This window comes from Mycotypha africana (assembly GCF_025528875.1).
Source record: "Mycotypha africana strain NRRL 2978 chromosome Unknown BDF20scaffold_3, whole genome shotgun sequence".
Lineage (NCBI taxonomy): Eukaryota > Fungi > Mucoromycota > Mucoromycetes > Mucorales > Mycotyphaceae > Mycotypha > Mycotypha africana.
Window position 1 is genome coordinate 883455 of NW_026515727.1, and position 16977 is coordinate 900431.

The following is a 16977-nucleotide window of genomic DNA, read 5'->3' on the forward strand; positions in this document are numbered from 1 at the left end:
TTTTTTTTTTTCAAAATAGAAAAAATAGGCCAAAAGCAAGAAAACCGGTTAGATATAAACAACTCCAAGCAGCGAAGAAAAAGAAACATTACTGCTGCTTTGCCCGGGTTTGGCTAAGAAGTTTCAAAAAGTCAACAATATACACTTACGAGTTTCCAAAATTAAGTATGCTGCTGAATGAGAGTGCTATACCGGCGTTACTGAAGTTTGATTTGAATAGTTGGAAGAATCGAAGATCTATTTTGAAAATGAACAGAATGACATGGTTAGCTAACGGTGCATCTTGTACTGTCAATTTGTTGATTTCTTGTATCTCAATGCTTGGAATGAGCAACTAATTCCATTTATACCTACGCCTATGTATGACTGACTTTCTCAACTTTTATAAGTAAACTTTTGCAAGAGGAGAATGCTTGTAAAAGAAAAATGAATTGGGATTTAGCAATTTCAAATCAGAAATTTGTGTGCAAACAGTCCAGAATATCCGACTAGTCACTGTCCATTTTCCGTGTAATTTGATCTGCATCAAAAGGTTTCAACAGCTGCTTTTTTTATTTAATAAACTACTAACACGTAAAGGCGGATACAGTATAAATAGAATATGGAAAAATAGACTGATAATGATAAATGAAGGTATAATCTTTTTGATTTTTATATACATATATATATATTTAATCAATGTCAATGAGTTTTGAGAAACCTTTAGTCATTTTTGGAACAACGATCTTGAGAATACCATTTTCATAAGTTGCCTTGACCTTATCTTGGTCCACAGGATGTGGGAAATTGAATGTTCTTTTGAAAGATCCATAGACCCTTTCATTGATCCACCATTCAGGTGACTGTACCTGTTCTTCAGCAACATCAGCCTGCTCCTTCTGTAGGACTTCTTGACCATTGTTTAGATGATCTTGTTGCATTGATTTTGCTTTTTTTGTTGCTTCATCATGGCTGTCTTTTTCGTTAGCTTGTCCTTTTACTGTTGTAGCAGTCTTGCCAATTTGCTCATGCTCCTTTTCCATAGAGCCACTAAGAATCAGGGTACGACTATCGGGCATTTCTATCTTGATATTTTTCTTATCATAACCAGGAACTTCTGCATGCAATTCATACCCGTCAGACGTTTCTTTCAAGTCTGTAGGAGGGTGAGGTTTACTAGCGAGAAGCTTATCGAAATGTGATGGAGTGACAGTATCAAATTTGATACTACCCGTGAGCGGATTGGACAGATGACGAGTGAACAAAGGTTGCTCAAAGACATCCATAGCACGTTGTATGTCATTCAAAGCGTCTTGGAATAAACGATGAGCGAGAGCCATTTTGTCAAGTTAATAGAATGATTTTCAAAGACGATAAAAATGATAAAAGATAGTTATGAACAATGACGAAAAAAAAATCGATTACAAGACTCGTTTTTATAAACATGTATGGTTTTATTTTTATGCGGAAAACTTGAAAGTTCGAGAATTATTCTTTTCCTATTGTAGAGCTTTCTCGTACCAAATGTTCAAACTTGATTGGCTAGAGTTGTTTTGACTTTTTTATTGAACATTCCAGTAGTTTCTTTGCAAACAAATGTCAAGCTGAAACAGGAATACGTGGTTCAATTTCATCGTATGTTGCCATATGATGCATTTCGCACACTCATTTAAGGAAAAATGAGGCAAGTATAGCCTGTGTCTTCACAACAGCGAATGATGGATAAAACGGAGCACAAAATTTTAATTTGCCTAAGCTAATTCTCCAAGTGTATGGAAGCAATTTCCTCCACAGGTTGAGGTGTGGAAGGCGGGTAAAAAAGCCTACTAAATCTGAAATGGGATGGGGGGGATGGAGAGAGCTAAATTTGTCTCTATAATTGATTGTCTCTGACTTGAGGACAATGAGGGGTCATGCTTATTTGAGCGGGCGGATACCGCATTATTATTAACTGGTTAGAGAACTAACTGAAAATTACACCAACAGCAACATTAAAATCCCCAGGGAGCAAAAGCGAGAAGGTTTATGATTAGCCAATGTTCACAGCTCAACCAAGCCATTGAAACCTTCTGTCAAGACAATCCAATAAGCAAACTGAGACCATTCCATCAATAACTCCAAGCGGTATCTCTATGTCATTCAAAAATTTCTTGTGATTCAATCTTATGGGTCCCAATGGCATTTATAGAGCGTGATATGTATGTCCATTGGACACTTGGGAAGGCTACCAAACATTATCTCAACAAAAACCCCAATATTCGTCGGATACACTGATAAAAGCACACGCCATCAATTGTCTTGATATGCACCACCGTCTTCAACCGCCATTCACAATATCCGATCCAACTCTTTCTGGCTGAAGTTTTTTCTTATTCATCAAACAAATCATCAGCACTACAACAAGTTAATAGGCTATAAGATGGCCATTCCAACTTTTGCTTTACGAGTATTATCTTGAACACGAGAAATAACAATCCCCCTCACCAGGCGTCCTTTGGCCACCAACTTCTGGACTGGTTGTAGGCACGGTCAAAGACTTCATAGATAGTTCCCTCATTTATCTAATTTGCTTTCCATCACCGTTCTCGGTTTTCCTCTACACTCATGGAGGTTTTTAATTCTTTACGTAACAGAACATCTCAAGCAATTTTGATAGTTACTTATCCGCGTGTCAGATTAAATTGATATAAAACTCTCTTTAACCTAGTAACCTAAAGATACATTATATTTGGGAGCAGTTATCCAAGAATGGCTGCTCGACAAACGTCAAATTATTTCCAAAGAATATAATGGTTGTACGATATTAGGCTCTTGCATATATAAAAAGTCTCATATCAAATACCCCATCCTTTTTCTTCCTAGTCAAAGTGAGTAACACAAATGTAATAGTACTATGAAGATGAGTTTGCCCAAGGAATACACACGCTTTTACATGACGAATCAGAAATGTTTAGCATGCGCAGCTCCTTACAATTATAATTCAACAACCTCAGCAAATGTTACAACAGAAAAGTAAGGGGTAAATTTAAATGAAATTGATATGCATCGACTATTTCGCTTGCAATCTTTTTCTTTGCTCCTTTCTCAGAGTAATAATTATTTTTAACGTTTGATATGACAACTAAAATAGAAAAACAAACGATCAGAAAGAATGAAAACGAGGAAAAGAACGATATAAAGATTACAAACAGGCCATCTGGAACTGAAGACTCTAAATCGAGCGTTGTCCTATTCAAATTCGAAGAGCGAGAAAGCACGGCCATTGAAATACAAACATGCGCTGATGAACAAAAGATAACGGTTCGTCAGAGAAACTCAACGGTTGAGGTCAACAACAATAAAACCTTTATAGGTCAAGTAGCTAATAGCCCCTATAATTCTCTGGTCCGAGATAGCGGTATATCTACCATACGGCCTTCTGAGACCAACGATCACGAAGACGATATTGACGACATTGACATGGATTATGAGTATCATATTGAAAAACCTCGAGTTGAACTGCCTGCCATGGAGATTGTTATACAGAACCTTAGTATTGCAAAAGAACGATCAATTCAGAACGTAGATAGCCCGAAACTGTCAGTTTTTGCACATAACAGTATTATGGACAAAAAAAACACGGAAACGGTTCTTAAGAAAGCTTCGACAACGGATATTGATTATAGTCTCTGCGCTCAAATACAAATGGATTTATATAACAGCAGCTTCGAACAATGTTTAGATTTTGACGAGAAGAAAATTACTGAAAATAAATTGACTGCACGCGAGCAAGAAGAAGCAGGTAAATAGACAATAAGGCATTACTGCCAGTTTCTTTTGTTCCGCTTGATTGACTAATGCACGACTGTTTAGATGAATCTATACGCAGAGCTGTACGATATATGTTGGATAATAAATTCTTGAAGGCGAAATCAGTACTACAATCCAATGCTTGCAGGTAAATAAAGCTAAAGATTGTGGTATAAGGTCAGTTGAGAATAATTACGAGCTTAATGTATAGAGATCCATTGTATGCAATGGGCATAGCATTCATGCTATTTATGAGAACGACAATGGTAAGAAAAAGCGAAATTTGGCATTGAAGCTCTCGTTCCTTTATAAAAGCCAACAATCTCTTAGTAGACTCATGACAATAGTGATTATCAACTTACCTTGAAAAGTGTGGAGATGACAATATGTATAGCAAATAAACAGATCAAAAAGGCAAAGTATAAAGATAGAAAGAAATTATGGGTACCGTCTATTACAGCCACTTCGTCACATTTCAAACAATCTATACTGCCTCCTACACTACCCATTGCCAAAATGGATGGCTCGACGTGGAAAGCGAGCTTTATTCCTAACAGTATATTGAGAGCCTCTGTTGTTAGAGCAGAATGCTCCCTTATATTGGCTATATTACAAATGACACAGTACAACAACTTTTTTGGGATCCAGTGTATTTCATATTTGAAAAAGGGTGAGTGAATAAAGCAACTCCATGCTATTTTAGAATTATTTGACAATTTTAATAAATGTGTTCATTTATTCTAGCATATAGTGATTATAGCTTCGTTTGGCAGCAGTACAAACGGATGGGTCAGGAATATACAAGGTATATTGATCGAGAGACGGTTTCCGCTGTGCACCTCGGATTGGGTACTCTACATCTCATCTTTTCCTGTCTCCCTCGTAAACAAGCGAGAACGTTATTTTCAATGATAGGATTTGAATGTGATGTACAATTCGGAATTGCTTTGCTAAAACTGTGCATTGAATCCGACAGTATTCGATCGTCCGCAGCTTGTATGGCGTAAGTGAAAGGTTGAAAATGAATCGTATAGTATTTGACATATTTCTCAAAACCGCCTCATTTTACTCTTGTTTTTTTTTATAAAGTGTATTGGCCTATTTTATTTTCATGTCCACACAAGTACCACGATTATGTACTATCGATTTAATGAAAACAGCAGTAGATTGCTTGGCAAGCGCCCAGAAAGCATACCCAAATAGTTGTTTCTTCCTTCTCTATCTAACACGTGTTTCTCGTATTGTACGAAATATAGCTTTATCAGATCAATTTATTCAGTCGGCTATAAATCAAGCGCAACATGAATGGATGGAAACGGCAGTATTAAATATATGTCAATTTGAGATGGGACAAAACTTTGCATTACAATTGGACTGGGAATCAGCAGCAACTTGCTTTGAAAGACTAAGAAGTGATAGGGGTTTTAACTCCCCCTCTTCTATAATTGCACGATATTTTGAGGGGACTTGCTATGGGATGATGGAAGAGCATACTAGAAGCATTTTGGCGTTCGCAGAAGTGCACAAATTTTTGCAGCATAATCAGTTTGAAGCATCCTGTGCTTCTAGTATTAATGAATTTATAAAGCAGCGAATTGATTTCTTTCAAAGGAACGGCTACCAGAATTTGGAGTTTTGCTTGCCTGCCCTGGAAATGCTTCTAGTTTGGAATGTGTTCGACCAGATGGGAAAAGATGAACTCAACTCGTGTCTTTCAAAGATTGAAAAAGTATTATCGAAGATCCATGAACGTGAACGAGTCGACTATACTATACGGCTGCATCAATTAATGCCTTCAACAAACTTACCGAATTACTATGAGCATAGGGCCGTCGCTATGCTAATAAAGGCTTCAATACTAAATTCCGCAGAAAGATATGAGGAAAGCATTGCTAGTATTAATTGGATTATGGATAATAAACATCAGTTAGCAACAGAAAATTGGATTCTTCCAGTAACATATTGGGGTAAGAATAACTATTAGAAATAAAGAATTTTAGATTGCATGTAGACTGAAATTTTTATACAAATGGATTGATAGAAGCCGGATTTACAAGCTGGGGATTGGGCAATCTTGCAAAGAGTAGACAAATGTGGGAGATCGCATTGACATTTAAAAAATACGCGCTTCAAACTGACATGTCTGTGCGGCTCAACATGGCCCTGAATCTGTGCGATAAAAAAGGAATCACAACAGGGATAAAAACAAATCTGTGAACAGGAGCTGTTGTGGATGGAGTTCAGAAATCACCTAATGGAACCAACTGTTGAACAATCCTTAGCAATAAAATACACGAGCAATTGCCGAAATCACGGGTTTCGTCCAGGCTTTTTAATAATCCTTAAGCAAAGGGGAATTCCAAGAATATAGACGAATAAAAACCATTATCGGTTTTAGTTTGACATGTATAAAAGTATTAAATATTTGCTTTAATGATTTTATTTTAACAAATAGTTAAAAGGAATGAATAACATTGATCTCGGTGATCCAGTACATGCCTTTTAAATCCGATATGAACACGTGCCGAATGTTGATCGTTCATTTAAATCGCCGTTCTAAAGGCAGTTAACAGATATAAATGCATGCCAACTTTCTTTTTTCTTTCAGATTGAGCAAACTCTCAGTGAAACAAACAACTAACAAATTGTCCAAATATAAACAAAAATTCTATGCGACATTTACATACGACGTCGTTAGTTGAAACGACACCGTTGCTATCACAAGTTAATAATGGCGTCAGTGCAACCACCTATAGAAATACAGTCTATCTTTACTCTATTATTGCCGCAGTCGGTGGACTAGTGTGTACTTATGATACAGGCTCTATTTCAAGCATTATTGCGTTGCCAAACTTTAGACAGCAGTTTTACAAACATCGATCTATTGAATATTATGAAAGTATTATACTTGTTTCCTATTTGATCACATCCATGTGTGGAGCTTTCATATCCGGCTATTTTTGCGGTATAAAATTTACCTTTTTTTGATGTTTTTTGTTGATCCGAATGCTGAAGGAAAGACGGGAAAGTTGACAATTCTTATAGATAGGCTAGGCAGAAAATATACAATGATTTTTGCTTCATGCATACTATCAATGGGCATCGTTTTTGAAATAGTCGGTTTGACTATAAAGACTCTAATTTTGGGAAGATTGTTTGCTGGAATAGGAACAGGCCTATTGACCAACGCTATACCCTTATATCAATCAGAGATTGCGCCATCTGATATTCGTGGTCGATTGATCAGCTTGTTCACACTTTGTGGATCATTTGGTCAGATGATAGGATATGTTGTCACCTTTCGTACAAGTTATTTTCATTCACATTGGAGTTGGCGCACTCCATGGTTATTCCAACTGTTTCTCTGTTGGGCTTTCATTCTGTCTTCACTATGTGTACTCCCATTATCACCCAGATGGTTAATCAGTAAAGGCAGAGAAATTGAAGGCTTGTCAGTATTAGCAAAGATACACGATGCACAGCAAACCGACCCAATTGTACAGAAAGACTATTTAGATATCAGGGGATCAATTGAGGCCGAGAAAGCAGAGTATAACAACTGTAGCTATGCCGAGCTTTTTGAAGGGGTCAATTTGAGACGCACAATATATTCCCTCTTCATTTCCATCGCAACATGCTTCACTGGCAATGTTATTATTTGGTATTTTGCTCCTCAAATTTTCAAAGATGCTGGTTTGGATGATGTATCCGTATCGCTGGCGTTAACAGGAGGAATTGGGCTACTGTCATTGATCTTCACAGCAATGTCATTATATTGGTGGATCGATCTTAAAGGAAGGAAAGCCTTGTTTTTTGTCGGTTCAGCTATATCTGCTCTTTGTATGTTTCTGGTGGGATCCATGTTTCACTTTTTTGCTAAGTCCAACAATAATGGTACCTCCATTATAGTAACAGATCCTTACGCACGGATCATTATTATCATTTGTGTGTATGCTATATCAGCTGCATTTGCGGGAACTTGGGGTGTGGGGAATTATGTCTATACAGCAGAAATATTCAGTATGCGATGCCGTGCGAAAGGCTTATCCCTCACTTACGCAATCAGCTGGGCTGGAAGCATCATTATCACTTTCTCGACCCCCTTTTTGATGGCCTACAGTGTTAGTGGAGTGTACTACTTTTTTGGTATGTGCTCAATATTGACATTAGTTGGAATTACCTTTATACCCGAAACGAAAGGCAAAACTCTAGAAGAAATAGATTTCTTATTCCATAATCGTAATATTTGATTAACTTTTTCGTATATACCTGTTAATTGCATTTAAACAAATTATACCATTAAAACGTGGTTGTAGACTGAGATAATATGTGTACAAATTGAGTATCGATATATGCGCGGAAGATTTTGCTTTAACGTCCTATACAGTGCGGTGGAATTAATTACTGTATTTAGAGTCAGTATAATGACTATTTTTGTCTGTTACGTTGGCTATGTTCACGCTCTAACTTATATAAATGTAGCAAGTTTATTGTCCTGCTCGGTATTGTCTTTGTCTGTTCTTTTAGGATCACTATCTTTTTCTTTCATTTGTCCATTTATTCTATTCCCAAATAGATCATAGTTAGCATATATTGTTGTACTTTATCTGCTCAGAGTTGTCCAACACCAACTCTCAATTCAGTCTTATCTTAGGCAAAGATCTCATAGCCAACTTTGCAGATGATCTGCCATTACACTTCGTATCTTTGATACAATAATATAGATACATTTTGCATTCAATTCAAAAAATAAAATTATTCTGTGCGTGGTTATGTGATATTATACGACTTTTTAATGTAAATAGCACATAAAATTGATACTAAAAATCGTAACGGGATCAAACTAGTAAAACTTTATTTTTCCATCAAGTTAGAAAACCCTAAAAAGAAGAAAATTATCTACTGCGAAGAATATCCTATTCATTGTGCGAACCTTAAAAACTCAGAGCTGAGCTATTCTACTCAATGAAGACGTACGTCTTCTTGACCGTAAAAGATTAGAATTCTCCTTTGTGGAATTCGCGCATATACCCGGAGCGGTTAGACCTGTAAAAATATCCATGACTTGATTCAATGACCATGCAACTAACCTATTTTCCTGTGTTAACTATTATGCAGCAGAAAATAGTATTGAGCAGGAAAATGATATTCGTACATCGTGTTTGAGTTTAGTGAACAGTTATTGTAAAGGATCGTCAAAGCCTATCATTTTGTAATTATTCTTCATGAAGAAGGCAGTCAACAGTACTATAACTTATATCTTCGTGATGAAAATATATTCACAGTGCGTATCTCACAAAACTGCGGCAATGTTTTGCAATTATCGCATAAATAATCTTTGTGCTGACCTTACAGTACATATGCCCTCCTAAACCTATTAATAACTTATACAATTGGAAAGCTATGGTTTTCAGCTCTCAAAATACTATTTAGGTATGCTAAGTTTTTAGTCTGATACACTGATGAGATAAGTGCGATTAAAACAGGGTATACAGATTCGGAACAACAAGCTGTTTGATATGTTTTCAAATAACAGAGAACATCATGGATTTACCATTTCGGCCACCTTCCTTTTGACTTTATAACAGCTTGAATTCGGCTCGGCATACTTTCTTATATGTTTTAAGCATAAACTATTCAGGATCGACGGCGCTGTATCGTACGCTTCTAGTTACTCTTCATATAGAACCACAGATTCTCAATTGGATTGAGACCCAGTCTCAAACATTCACCTTGTTTTTTTGGAACCATTCTTTCGTTAGTTTGGCGGTATGCTTCGGATCATTGTCCTGCTGAAAGACAAAATTCTCCTTTTAATCTTTGAGGGTCTCCAAGTTAATACCCTTCAGTATTTCGTAATACAACTAAGTGTGCATCCCGCCCTCGATGCTGGTTATAAATCCAAGTTCATATTGACTGAAGCAGAACCACAACGTCAAGCTTCCTCTACCACTTTTGTAAGCGAAGTTGGCATTGTGTTCCTGAAGGGTGTTCCCCTTTTTAACCCGAGTCTACATCTTTCCTTTCGAATCTGAACGGTTTATTTCCGTTTCGTTACTGAAACAACTAGTTTCCAAACTTCAGTCTTCCAGTTTGTATGAGCTTTGGCACATTTCAAGCGATTCTTTTGTTGTTCATTAGTCAATGGCAAAGCTGACTTCTTAATTTTTGAATACAACGTCTGCGGAGTTCAGGAATTTGCGCATCGTTAACGAGAAATATCATATACTTGAGCACGTACGCTCAGAGCAGCCTCTATGGCTGTGATAAACTTTCCAGTGTACGAAGATCTTACTATTTTTCTACCGAACAATTTGCTGATTTAGATAGCTTACCATCTTCGTTGTCAGATGCCGCTTAATGATCTTTAGCAATGCAGTCAACTGCTTGGTTGAAACTCCAAAAGCTTTGGAAATCATTCGATTTGACTCAATACCATTAAGTCCATATAGAATGTCCATCTTTTTATCATAAGCAATTGGTCTCAACGCTTGAATTAAAGGTGATTAGTTGTAAATGTGGAGTAATGACTAATGAGTTAGGTGCAAATGTCTAAATTGTACAAAACAGAAACGGAAAAAAGCATTAAAAGCATTAAACGAATGGTACGAATAGTAATTGACTCCATTAGAACCTAGAAATCCCTTCGCTTTTCTGTAGGCAAGTGATCTTTTGACATCTCTCATTTTATGCGTGATATCCAAAACTTCGCCCATCGATCAGTTTTCCTAATTAATGGGTGATCGGTTCATGCAAATGCCACAAACTATATATGAAATAAGAGCTTGAAGGGTCCTTATTCTATTGCTCGTTTTCATTTTGTATCTTTATTAAGGAAAATTGATAGTAAAGTAACGATTTATGCAAAATTTGAAAACATTGTCGCAGTTTTGTGAGTCACTGTATGTAATAATCTACGCGTAATATGATGTTGGATACAACAAGGATGATGCTTGCTAATGGAGGCTAATGGGAGATTGATCTCGAATTTAACTGAGTGAAACGCTTCAAAATAAGCGTTTCGCATGAATATAAAACTAGGAAGCTGGTTTCGATTGGCTGACTTTGAAACTCTTTCTTTCTTTTCACAAAAAGTTGTGATGATGATGTTGTAAATGGCGAGATTTCGCCATTTAGCAATGACAACTGTTACAATCAGTAAATCTGAAGCGAATGCAATGAAAAGCACACCAAACTGTAGCGAATAGAGTCTTCTCAAATATAAATAAGAAAAAGAGTGTGTTTTGTAATTGGTTATGGAAGGAAAACTAGAAAATCAAAAATCGCAAATCATTGCCACACTTTTGTGAGTCACTGTAATAAATCTTATCATAAGTGCTATCCAGTCTGTTGTAACTTATCTGTTCAGAACATTCTTAACACCACATCTAGTCTCGCTCCGGGCAAGGATCTTTCAGCTACTCAATAGATCACTGCCATTACATTAACATCTAAAGTTTGCAAAGGGTCTCATTGTTAAATTGTAGTGATCGTAAATTTCTTCAAAAACGGTGGAAATTGCAAATATAGTACTATGGGGGATGCCAGAGCTGATGGTGGCAATTTAATTGTTGTCTGATGTTTGCAGTGTGAGCTTTGACGATTATGTCATAATTGTAATTTGCGACCTTCATCTATAAAGTGATTCCATATAATATATGGGGATGTAGCTCAAATGGTAGAGCGCTCGTTTAGCATACGAGAGGCACTGGGATCGACGCCCAGCTTCTCCATATTTTTGTATTCTCCTTTATTTTCGTGATACGTTACTGTAATGTTCTGTTGTGATTGGATTGCTGCATCGCATTAACTACAATTAAACAAAAAAAAAAAAAACTACAGTGATTATGTTGCTTTATAATCTGTTAAATTTTTACTTCCATTCCTGCATATTACTATTGCTAGTTATAGAAATGCGGATATGGTTTCTGTTGTATTTATTTAATTAAAGATCTATAACTGTTGTAAGTCGATGACTATGAACTTAAGTGTCTTTATTGTTCTTCAGATGAAGAAGGATTATTTACTCTGTGAGGTTTAATGGGAAGTATATTATTTGAGGACGCGTATGCTAGTCACTAATTTCAGGTTCACATGCTTATTGTGTGATTATCATACTTAGGCCTGTATCTTGTTCTATGTTGTACATAACCTATATTAGATGCAATATAGATAGACCGTGGTAGAATGTATTCTCTACCTGGTTGTACGTACTCGAGTATTGTAGTTATTATCTCACCAAACACATCACTATTATATTCAACGTAATCTAATGGAGTAGTACGCAGTATTCTTACTTTCAAAACATGAGTGAGATTGATCCCTACTTTGAGTAGCAGACTCCCTTTGAAAAACTCTTATTACACTTAGCTTTGAGGGAGAATACTTGCATCCGCAGTCATGTTCTTAGTCAATGGCAGTTTGATGGATCTGATTACAGTAATAATAGATACGTTAGAGGAAGTAATCAATATAAGTGTATGGCACCTTTCCTGAGTTATTATCAATTAAGCATTTCATAATGAAAGAGAACTGCTCAGTGAGAAATATAATATAAGGTCTTAAGAGGAGGTATTATTTGTTTCAACGATAACGAGAGTACTCAATTCGAGATGCATAAATTAATATAGACATTGGTACATAATGTAAAGTTATGAAATTTGTGTTTAGGATCGAAATATAGAAGAGGTGTCAGTGTAAATATTAAAAACTATTCTAACCCAAAACCACTAGAAGATATATAATCTGGGTGTATGGTTGATGTACTTGCCCAACTGTGTTTCTATTGAGTAGAGCAAACAAAATCACAATAAGAGATACTGTATTTGTCAACCAATGCTATCCAAAAAGGTGTCTCTATCCCTAACATATGGTACAAATTTCACTTATGTTTGAAAAACGACGGTACTATGGGTAGCATATAGTTTATTGTCCTTTGTCAAGAGTTTGGCCAGTCGTATAACGTCAGCACTGTTATTAGCGTTGAACAATCGGTAATTGAACACTTTTATTTGCATTCCTCAGAATTTATAAGAGTATCAAATGAACTATTTTATCGACGCAATTATTGCCATTTCCTCAAACCAATTAGTTAGTACTGATCTATCCGCAGTAGAGCGCTATAGTTACAGCATTCAAGCTATAGATTCTTCAGCTTATTTCTGTGCTTAACGAAAAATTTAGTGGTTGTTAAAAGGTAGTTGCTAATTTCCACGACGTTGTAAGTTTTTCAAAGTATTAATTTCTGGTTGTCAAGTAGTAATATTGAGCTACTTTTTCAAGAGGGGTTCGATATACTTTACATATTGCTATATTTCTCAGAAGTGTTGATTACCCTGACATTTTAAATCTTCATTGTTGCCTCTACAGTATAGCCATATATGATAGCTGTTACGACAAGCCCCTTCAACACGTCTGGGAAGCAGAAAGAACGAATGACGATACATGTGGGTTTTAAAGTATTGAGGAAATAGTTCTGAATTACCGTAGTAAAGGACAAACATCAATTGGAATACACATTTATTTACAAAAAGAGGATAAAATTATAATCTAAATCTTTCTTGTCTAAGAACGCTTAGCTTTCTTGGACATTTTGACCTTACTCTCGAGGCGTTTCTTTTCTTTTTCAGACATTTGTTGTGCACTCTCTAGTTTTCTCTTTTTTGATGAATTCTCATTCTTGATACTAACCACAGAACTGACACCACCCTTTTTGCCGGAAGTTAAAGCTTTTACACGTTGTTCAGCTGTTGCCCAGTCTTCGTCCGTACCACCAATGGCGTATTTACTTAAATCGAGAGAATCGATCAACTCTCTTTGCTTAGCCTTCAATTCGCTTATAACTTCGTCTCCAGCTTCCTCTAAATCTTCTTCAAGGTTCTCTTTCAATGGTTTCCAAGCGTCATCGTCTGCTGCATTACGCTTGGCTGCTGATGTGCTCTCTTTATCTCCTGCCTCTTCATTTACTTTCTTACTATTGCTAAGTGAGGGAACAGTCTTTGCGACTTCCTTCGATTCAACATCGGCAAAGTATTGGGAAATCTTTCTAATAATCTTGACAAAGAGAGCAAGGACTTGATTACTAGCAAGCGATAGTTCCTCCTGTAATTGGTCAATAGATTTACGCTGGAGACCAATGCCCAATAATATAGCGCTTTGGACGCCGGAGAGTTTGATATCAGCAGGCATTTCTCCTCTGAAATATAATTCAGCAATGGTGGGAATCATATCAAGAATAACATGGTAGTCAAGCATATTGTTGGCATATGATTCAAGACGCTTCAAATCATAAGGAGTGAAGAAAAGCGACAAAGTGTCCTTGTTCAATTCACGTCCACCTTCAACTTCAGTGTCTTGACCTTGTCGTGCAGCATCAATAATACTAAGGGCGTTAACAGCAGTAAAATCTCTAAAGTTAAAGGATAAAAGGTTGAAGAAACGCTTAGAGAAATCGCGAGCAAAAGCATCAAGCCATGCTGCATTGGCTACGCGCGAATCCTCAGTATCTGTGAGAGCCTTGATCATCACACAAGAGTGTTCACCTGTCAATTCATTCGCAGTTTGACGCAAGTAGAGAGGAACGAAACCAGCACGTTTCCAGAATTTATGCAAAGCGGGTGTGAGACCATAAGATACGCCAAGATAGTCCAAACGTTGAGCAGGCTTTTCTTCCAATTTAGTGAGCAAAGGTGGCATCTTGCTAGGGTCTCGAACCTTCACTTGATCTGTCTTCAGATTAGCATTCTCGATTTCGTAATCGTGGACAAGAGGAAGTGAGTCATCTCCATTGCTTGTGGATTCACTTAGATTGTTGGCTTTGCCTTGATAAAAATCGGTGAGCAGCTCAAGAGCTCTTGAGCCATAACCCATCTTAGAATAATCGGGATGTGTGGCAATACGTACAACACGGGCACCTGAAAGACTAGCAAAGTCATCATCTTGATATTGTTGAGAAATCAACCAAGGTATCATGTCACCAGCAGGACGTTGACCACGGGAGAGGGAGTTGATAACGCTTTGACGAGAAATCTCACCTTCCAAACAGACTTGTACGACGACAAGAGGATCAGGTAAACTGTTTGAATTCTGATTCACAGGAGGCAAAAGAACAAATAAATGATGAGCGGGAGCATCACTCATCAATTGCAAATCGTTGGGAGAGTTCTTATAATGACTGGCAACATATAAAGACATCATACGCTGCAAAAAGGTTTCAGAAACTGGATGGTAAGAGAAGAGTGTATCGCGATTGACGTAATAAAGCTCGCATTCAGAAGGATGTGGACAACCTTGAATGTTCTTCGATACAACAGTAGCATCTAAACATAACAATTTGTTCAACCATTTTTCGACAGGATCATTGGGTGCATAACGAATAGGCTCTTCTAACTTGACTTCCTTCAAAGTACGACCACTAAGACTAGCATCAGCACCTTCAGCCTTCTTTGACTGTGAATCACGGCTCACAACAATACCCTCTGCATCATCATTATTTTTACCCGCAAAGCCACGAGATTGTTCACGCAATTGCTGAATCAATTTAAGTGAGAGTGATCGACCTGTGCCTTCGTAACCATTGATGGTAGAGGCCATGAAAACAAGATAAGGACCTAACAATTTACGCACTAAAGGCAAAGGAATAGCAGCCGCTTCATCAATAACCACAAGTTCAGCTTGTCCAAGAACATGAGCATCCTGAGGTTGAATATATTGGATAGTTTGACGGTGTTGTTTGAAAATGTTGACACGTACAATAGCTTTGTTAAAGTCTGGGTTGGTAGATTGGACAATATCATAATCAAGATGTTCCTCATAACCAAGTGCATCGAATGTTTTGAATACAAACTCGAACAAGGTCTTTAGATTTTCAGGGCTAGGTGATGTGACAAAAATGTTGGAATAACCGTATGCAACAGCTGATGCCATTGCAATACCGAGAGCCGCAGATTTACCACGACCACGACCGGCAGTTAAAGTAACTGTACTACGAAGTGATTTTTCTGAGATTGCTTCAATGAATGTTAAGACTGCCTTTGCTTGATCAATGGTACGAGCACCCTTAACGAGAGATGCAACTGGTTCTGTATCGGCCAGTGATTCTTTCAATTCTGCAAGTTCAATTTCCTCGGGTGTTTTTTCGTCGGACGGTTTGACTGGTAATGGCTTTACATGCTTGCCCATACTGATAGGTAAGACGTTTAATTCATCGTCCACAACTAAACAACTCTCACAAGATCCCAGTGATAAAATGAAACGTTCGTTGAATCTAGCAATAATATCACTATGTGCCTCGGTACGGTATCTACTATGAACATCCTAATACACATTTAGGAGGAGAGATGTTTATATGTCAGCTTATCAATTTCCCTGTCTTTGTAAACTGCAAAGTCGGATATTTTACCATTGTCATAGTATAAAGTTGCTTCAAAGAATTCATGCTCTTCAACAATAAAACTACCATACCTCCGCCTTCAACTGTTTCAATGGTACGAGCTAAAGTGTTGGGTGTAATGGCTTCAAAATCTTGGAGGATACACATGCCGTAAGTATTACCAAGAATGTTTTGTGTTTCTTTATAGTAACAGTAGCGAATATTGGTCACGGTAATAAACAATTCAAAAGGATCTTCCTTATTCACATCTCTAATGCCTCTTTTAATATCATTTTTAATCTTCTTCTCTCGCTTCTTACGGTGACTATGATAGTTATTGAATGGTTACGTCAATATTCTTAAATCAGCTGCAATACAATTTAACCTACCTTGTAAAACCAAGTTCTTTCTTATAACACCATAGTACAGAGGGACGAGCAGTTACTTGGGCTTGTGATAGAAGCCAGTGCAAATTAACAACCTACTCGAAGAAATGTAAAAAGACATTGTTCCGTAAGCGAGTCTGGCGATTATGGGTAGTGTGACAATGTAAAGCGCTCCTACCTGATCTTTGCCTTTATCACCAACGACTACAAAAAACGATCTGTGCTTGGTTTGTACACAGTTTTTAATTAGTGTGTGCACACGCGAATCAACTACTTTTTTAACCATTCAGTTGGCAGATCAGTTCAACTTTAAGCTTGATTTCCTGAAAATAATAATTCGGTCTTTTTTAAGCTGATTCGAAGGCTGGGGATCGTGCCAAAAAAGGATATGACGTGACTTTTTTTCGTATTGTTGTTCTCTGCATGAATGTCGTAATTGTGAGTTTCTTTCCG

General features: G+C 37.1%; 6 protein-coding genes and 1 non-coding gene across 7 annotated transcripts; 5 read left to right on the forward strand and 2 right to left on the reverse strand.

Moving 5' to 3' along the window:
* Positions 1–409: 409 nt before the first annotated feature.
* BDF20DRAFT_858799 (HSP20-like chaperone) lies at positions 410–1387 on the reverse strand (the record flags this gene model as incomplete). Its single annotated transcript, XM_053080431.1, has 1 exon — positions 410–1387. A coding segment is annotated over exon 1 (644 nt), but the record flags the coding sequence as incomplete, so codon positions are not given.
* A 1675-nt stretch (positions 1388–3062) lies between these two features.
* Positions 3063–4056, forward strand: BDF20DRAFT_373611 (uncharacterized protein). Its single transcript, XM_053075310.1, has 2 exons — positions 3063–3760; positions 3832–4056. The coding sequence occupies exons 1-2, from the start codon at positions 3094–3096 to the stop codon at positions 3918–3920; spliced, it is 756 nt and encodes a 251-aa protein (XP_052938045.1). The 5' UTR covers positions 3063–3093; the 3' UTR covers positions 3921–4056.
* Positions 3972–5752, forward strand: BDF20DRAFT_816280 (uncharacterized protein; the record flags this gene model as incomplete). Its single annotated transcript, XM_053077139.1, has 4 exons — positions 3972–4034; positions 4102–4438; positions 4513–4666; positions 4858–5752. 4 exons carry the CDS (start codon positions 3972–3974, stop codon positions 5750–5752), a joined length of 1449 nt encoding a protein of 482 aa, XP_052938046.1.
* Positions 5753–6044: 292 nt separating this feature from the next.
* Positions 6045–8278, forward strand: BDF20DRAFT_373527 (general substrate transporter). Its single transcript, XM_053075309.1, has 2 exons — positions 6045–6733; positions 6814–8278. The coding sequence occupies exons 1-2, from the start codon at positions 6439–6441 to the stop codon at positions 8016–8018; spliced, it is 1500 nt and encodes a 499-aa protein (XP_052938047.1). The 5' UTR covers positions 6045–6438; the 3' UTR covers positions 8019–8278.
* On the forward strand, positions 7746–8621 carry BDF20DRAFT_858816 (uncharacterized protein). Its single transcript, XM_053080432.1, has 4 exons — positions 7746–7768; positions 7827–7870; positions 7949–7993; positions 8066–8621. Exon 4 carries the CDS (start codon positions 8121–8123, stop codon positions 8349–8351), a length of 231 nt encoding a protein of 76 aa, XP_052938048.1. The 5' UTR covers positions 7746–7768; positions 7827–7870; positions 7949–7993; positions 8066–8120; the 3' UTR covers positions 8352–8621.
* A 2807-nt stretch (positions 8622–11428) lies between these two features.
* On the forward strand, positions 11429–11501 carry BDF20DRAFT_t43. Its single transcript has one exon. It is a non-coding gene; the product is annotated as a tRNA-Ala (tRNA).
* A 1831-nt stretch (positions 11502–13332) lies between these two features.
* BDF20DRAFT_816139 (GNAT acetyltransferase 2-domain-containing protein) lies at positions 13333–16810 on the reverse strand (the record flags this gene model as incomplete). The annotated part of the gene is made up of 4 exons (XM_053077130.1): positions 13333–16083; positions 16169–16463; positions 16528–16619; positions 16703–16810. 4 exons carry the CDS (start codon positions 16808–16810, stop codon positions 13333–13335), a joined length of 3246 nt encoding a protein of 1081 aa, XP_052938049.1.
* Positions 16811–16977: the final 167 nt, after the last annotated feature.

What these genes read in the sequence shown, in the direction of transcription:
- BDF20DRAFT_373611 (XM_053075310.1), top strand. Translation starts at nt 3,094, where the DNA reads ATGACAACTAAAATAGAAAAACAAACGATCAGAAAGAATGAAAACGAG. An exon ending in ACGCGAGCAAGAAGAAGCAG is followed by an intron (nt 3,761 to 3,831) that starts GTAAATAGACAA and finishes ACGACTGTTTAG; the next exon opens with ATGAATCTATACGCAGAGCT.
- BDF20DRAFT_373527 (XM_053075309.1), top strand. Translation starts at nt 6,439, where the DNA reads ATGCGACATTTACATACGACGTCGTTAGTTGAAACGACACCGTTGCTA. An exon ending in CATATCCGGCTATTTTTGCG is followed by an intron (nt 6,734 to 6,813) that starts GTATAAAATTTA and finishes CAATTCTTATAG; the next exon opens with ATAGGCTAGGCAGAAAATAT.
- BDF20DRAFT_858816 (XM_053080432.1), top strand. Translation starts at nt 8,121, where the DNA reads ATGCGCGGAAGATTTTGCTTTAACGTCCTATACAGTGCGGTGGAATTA.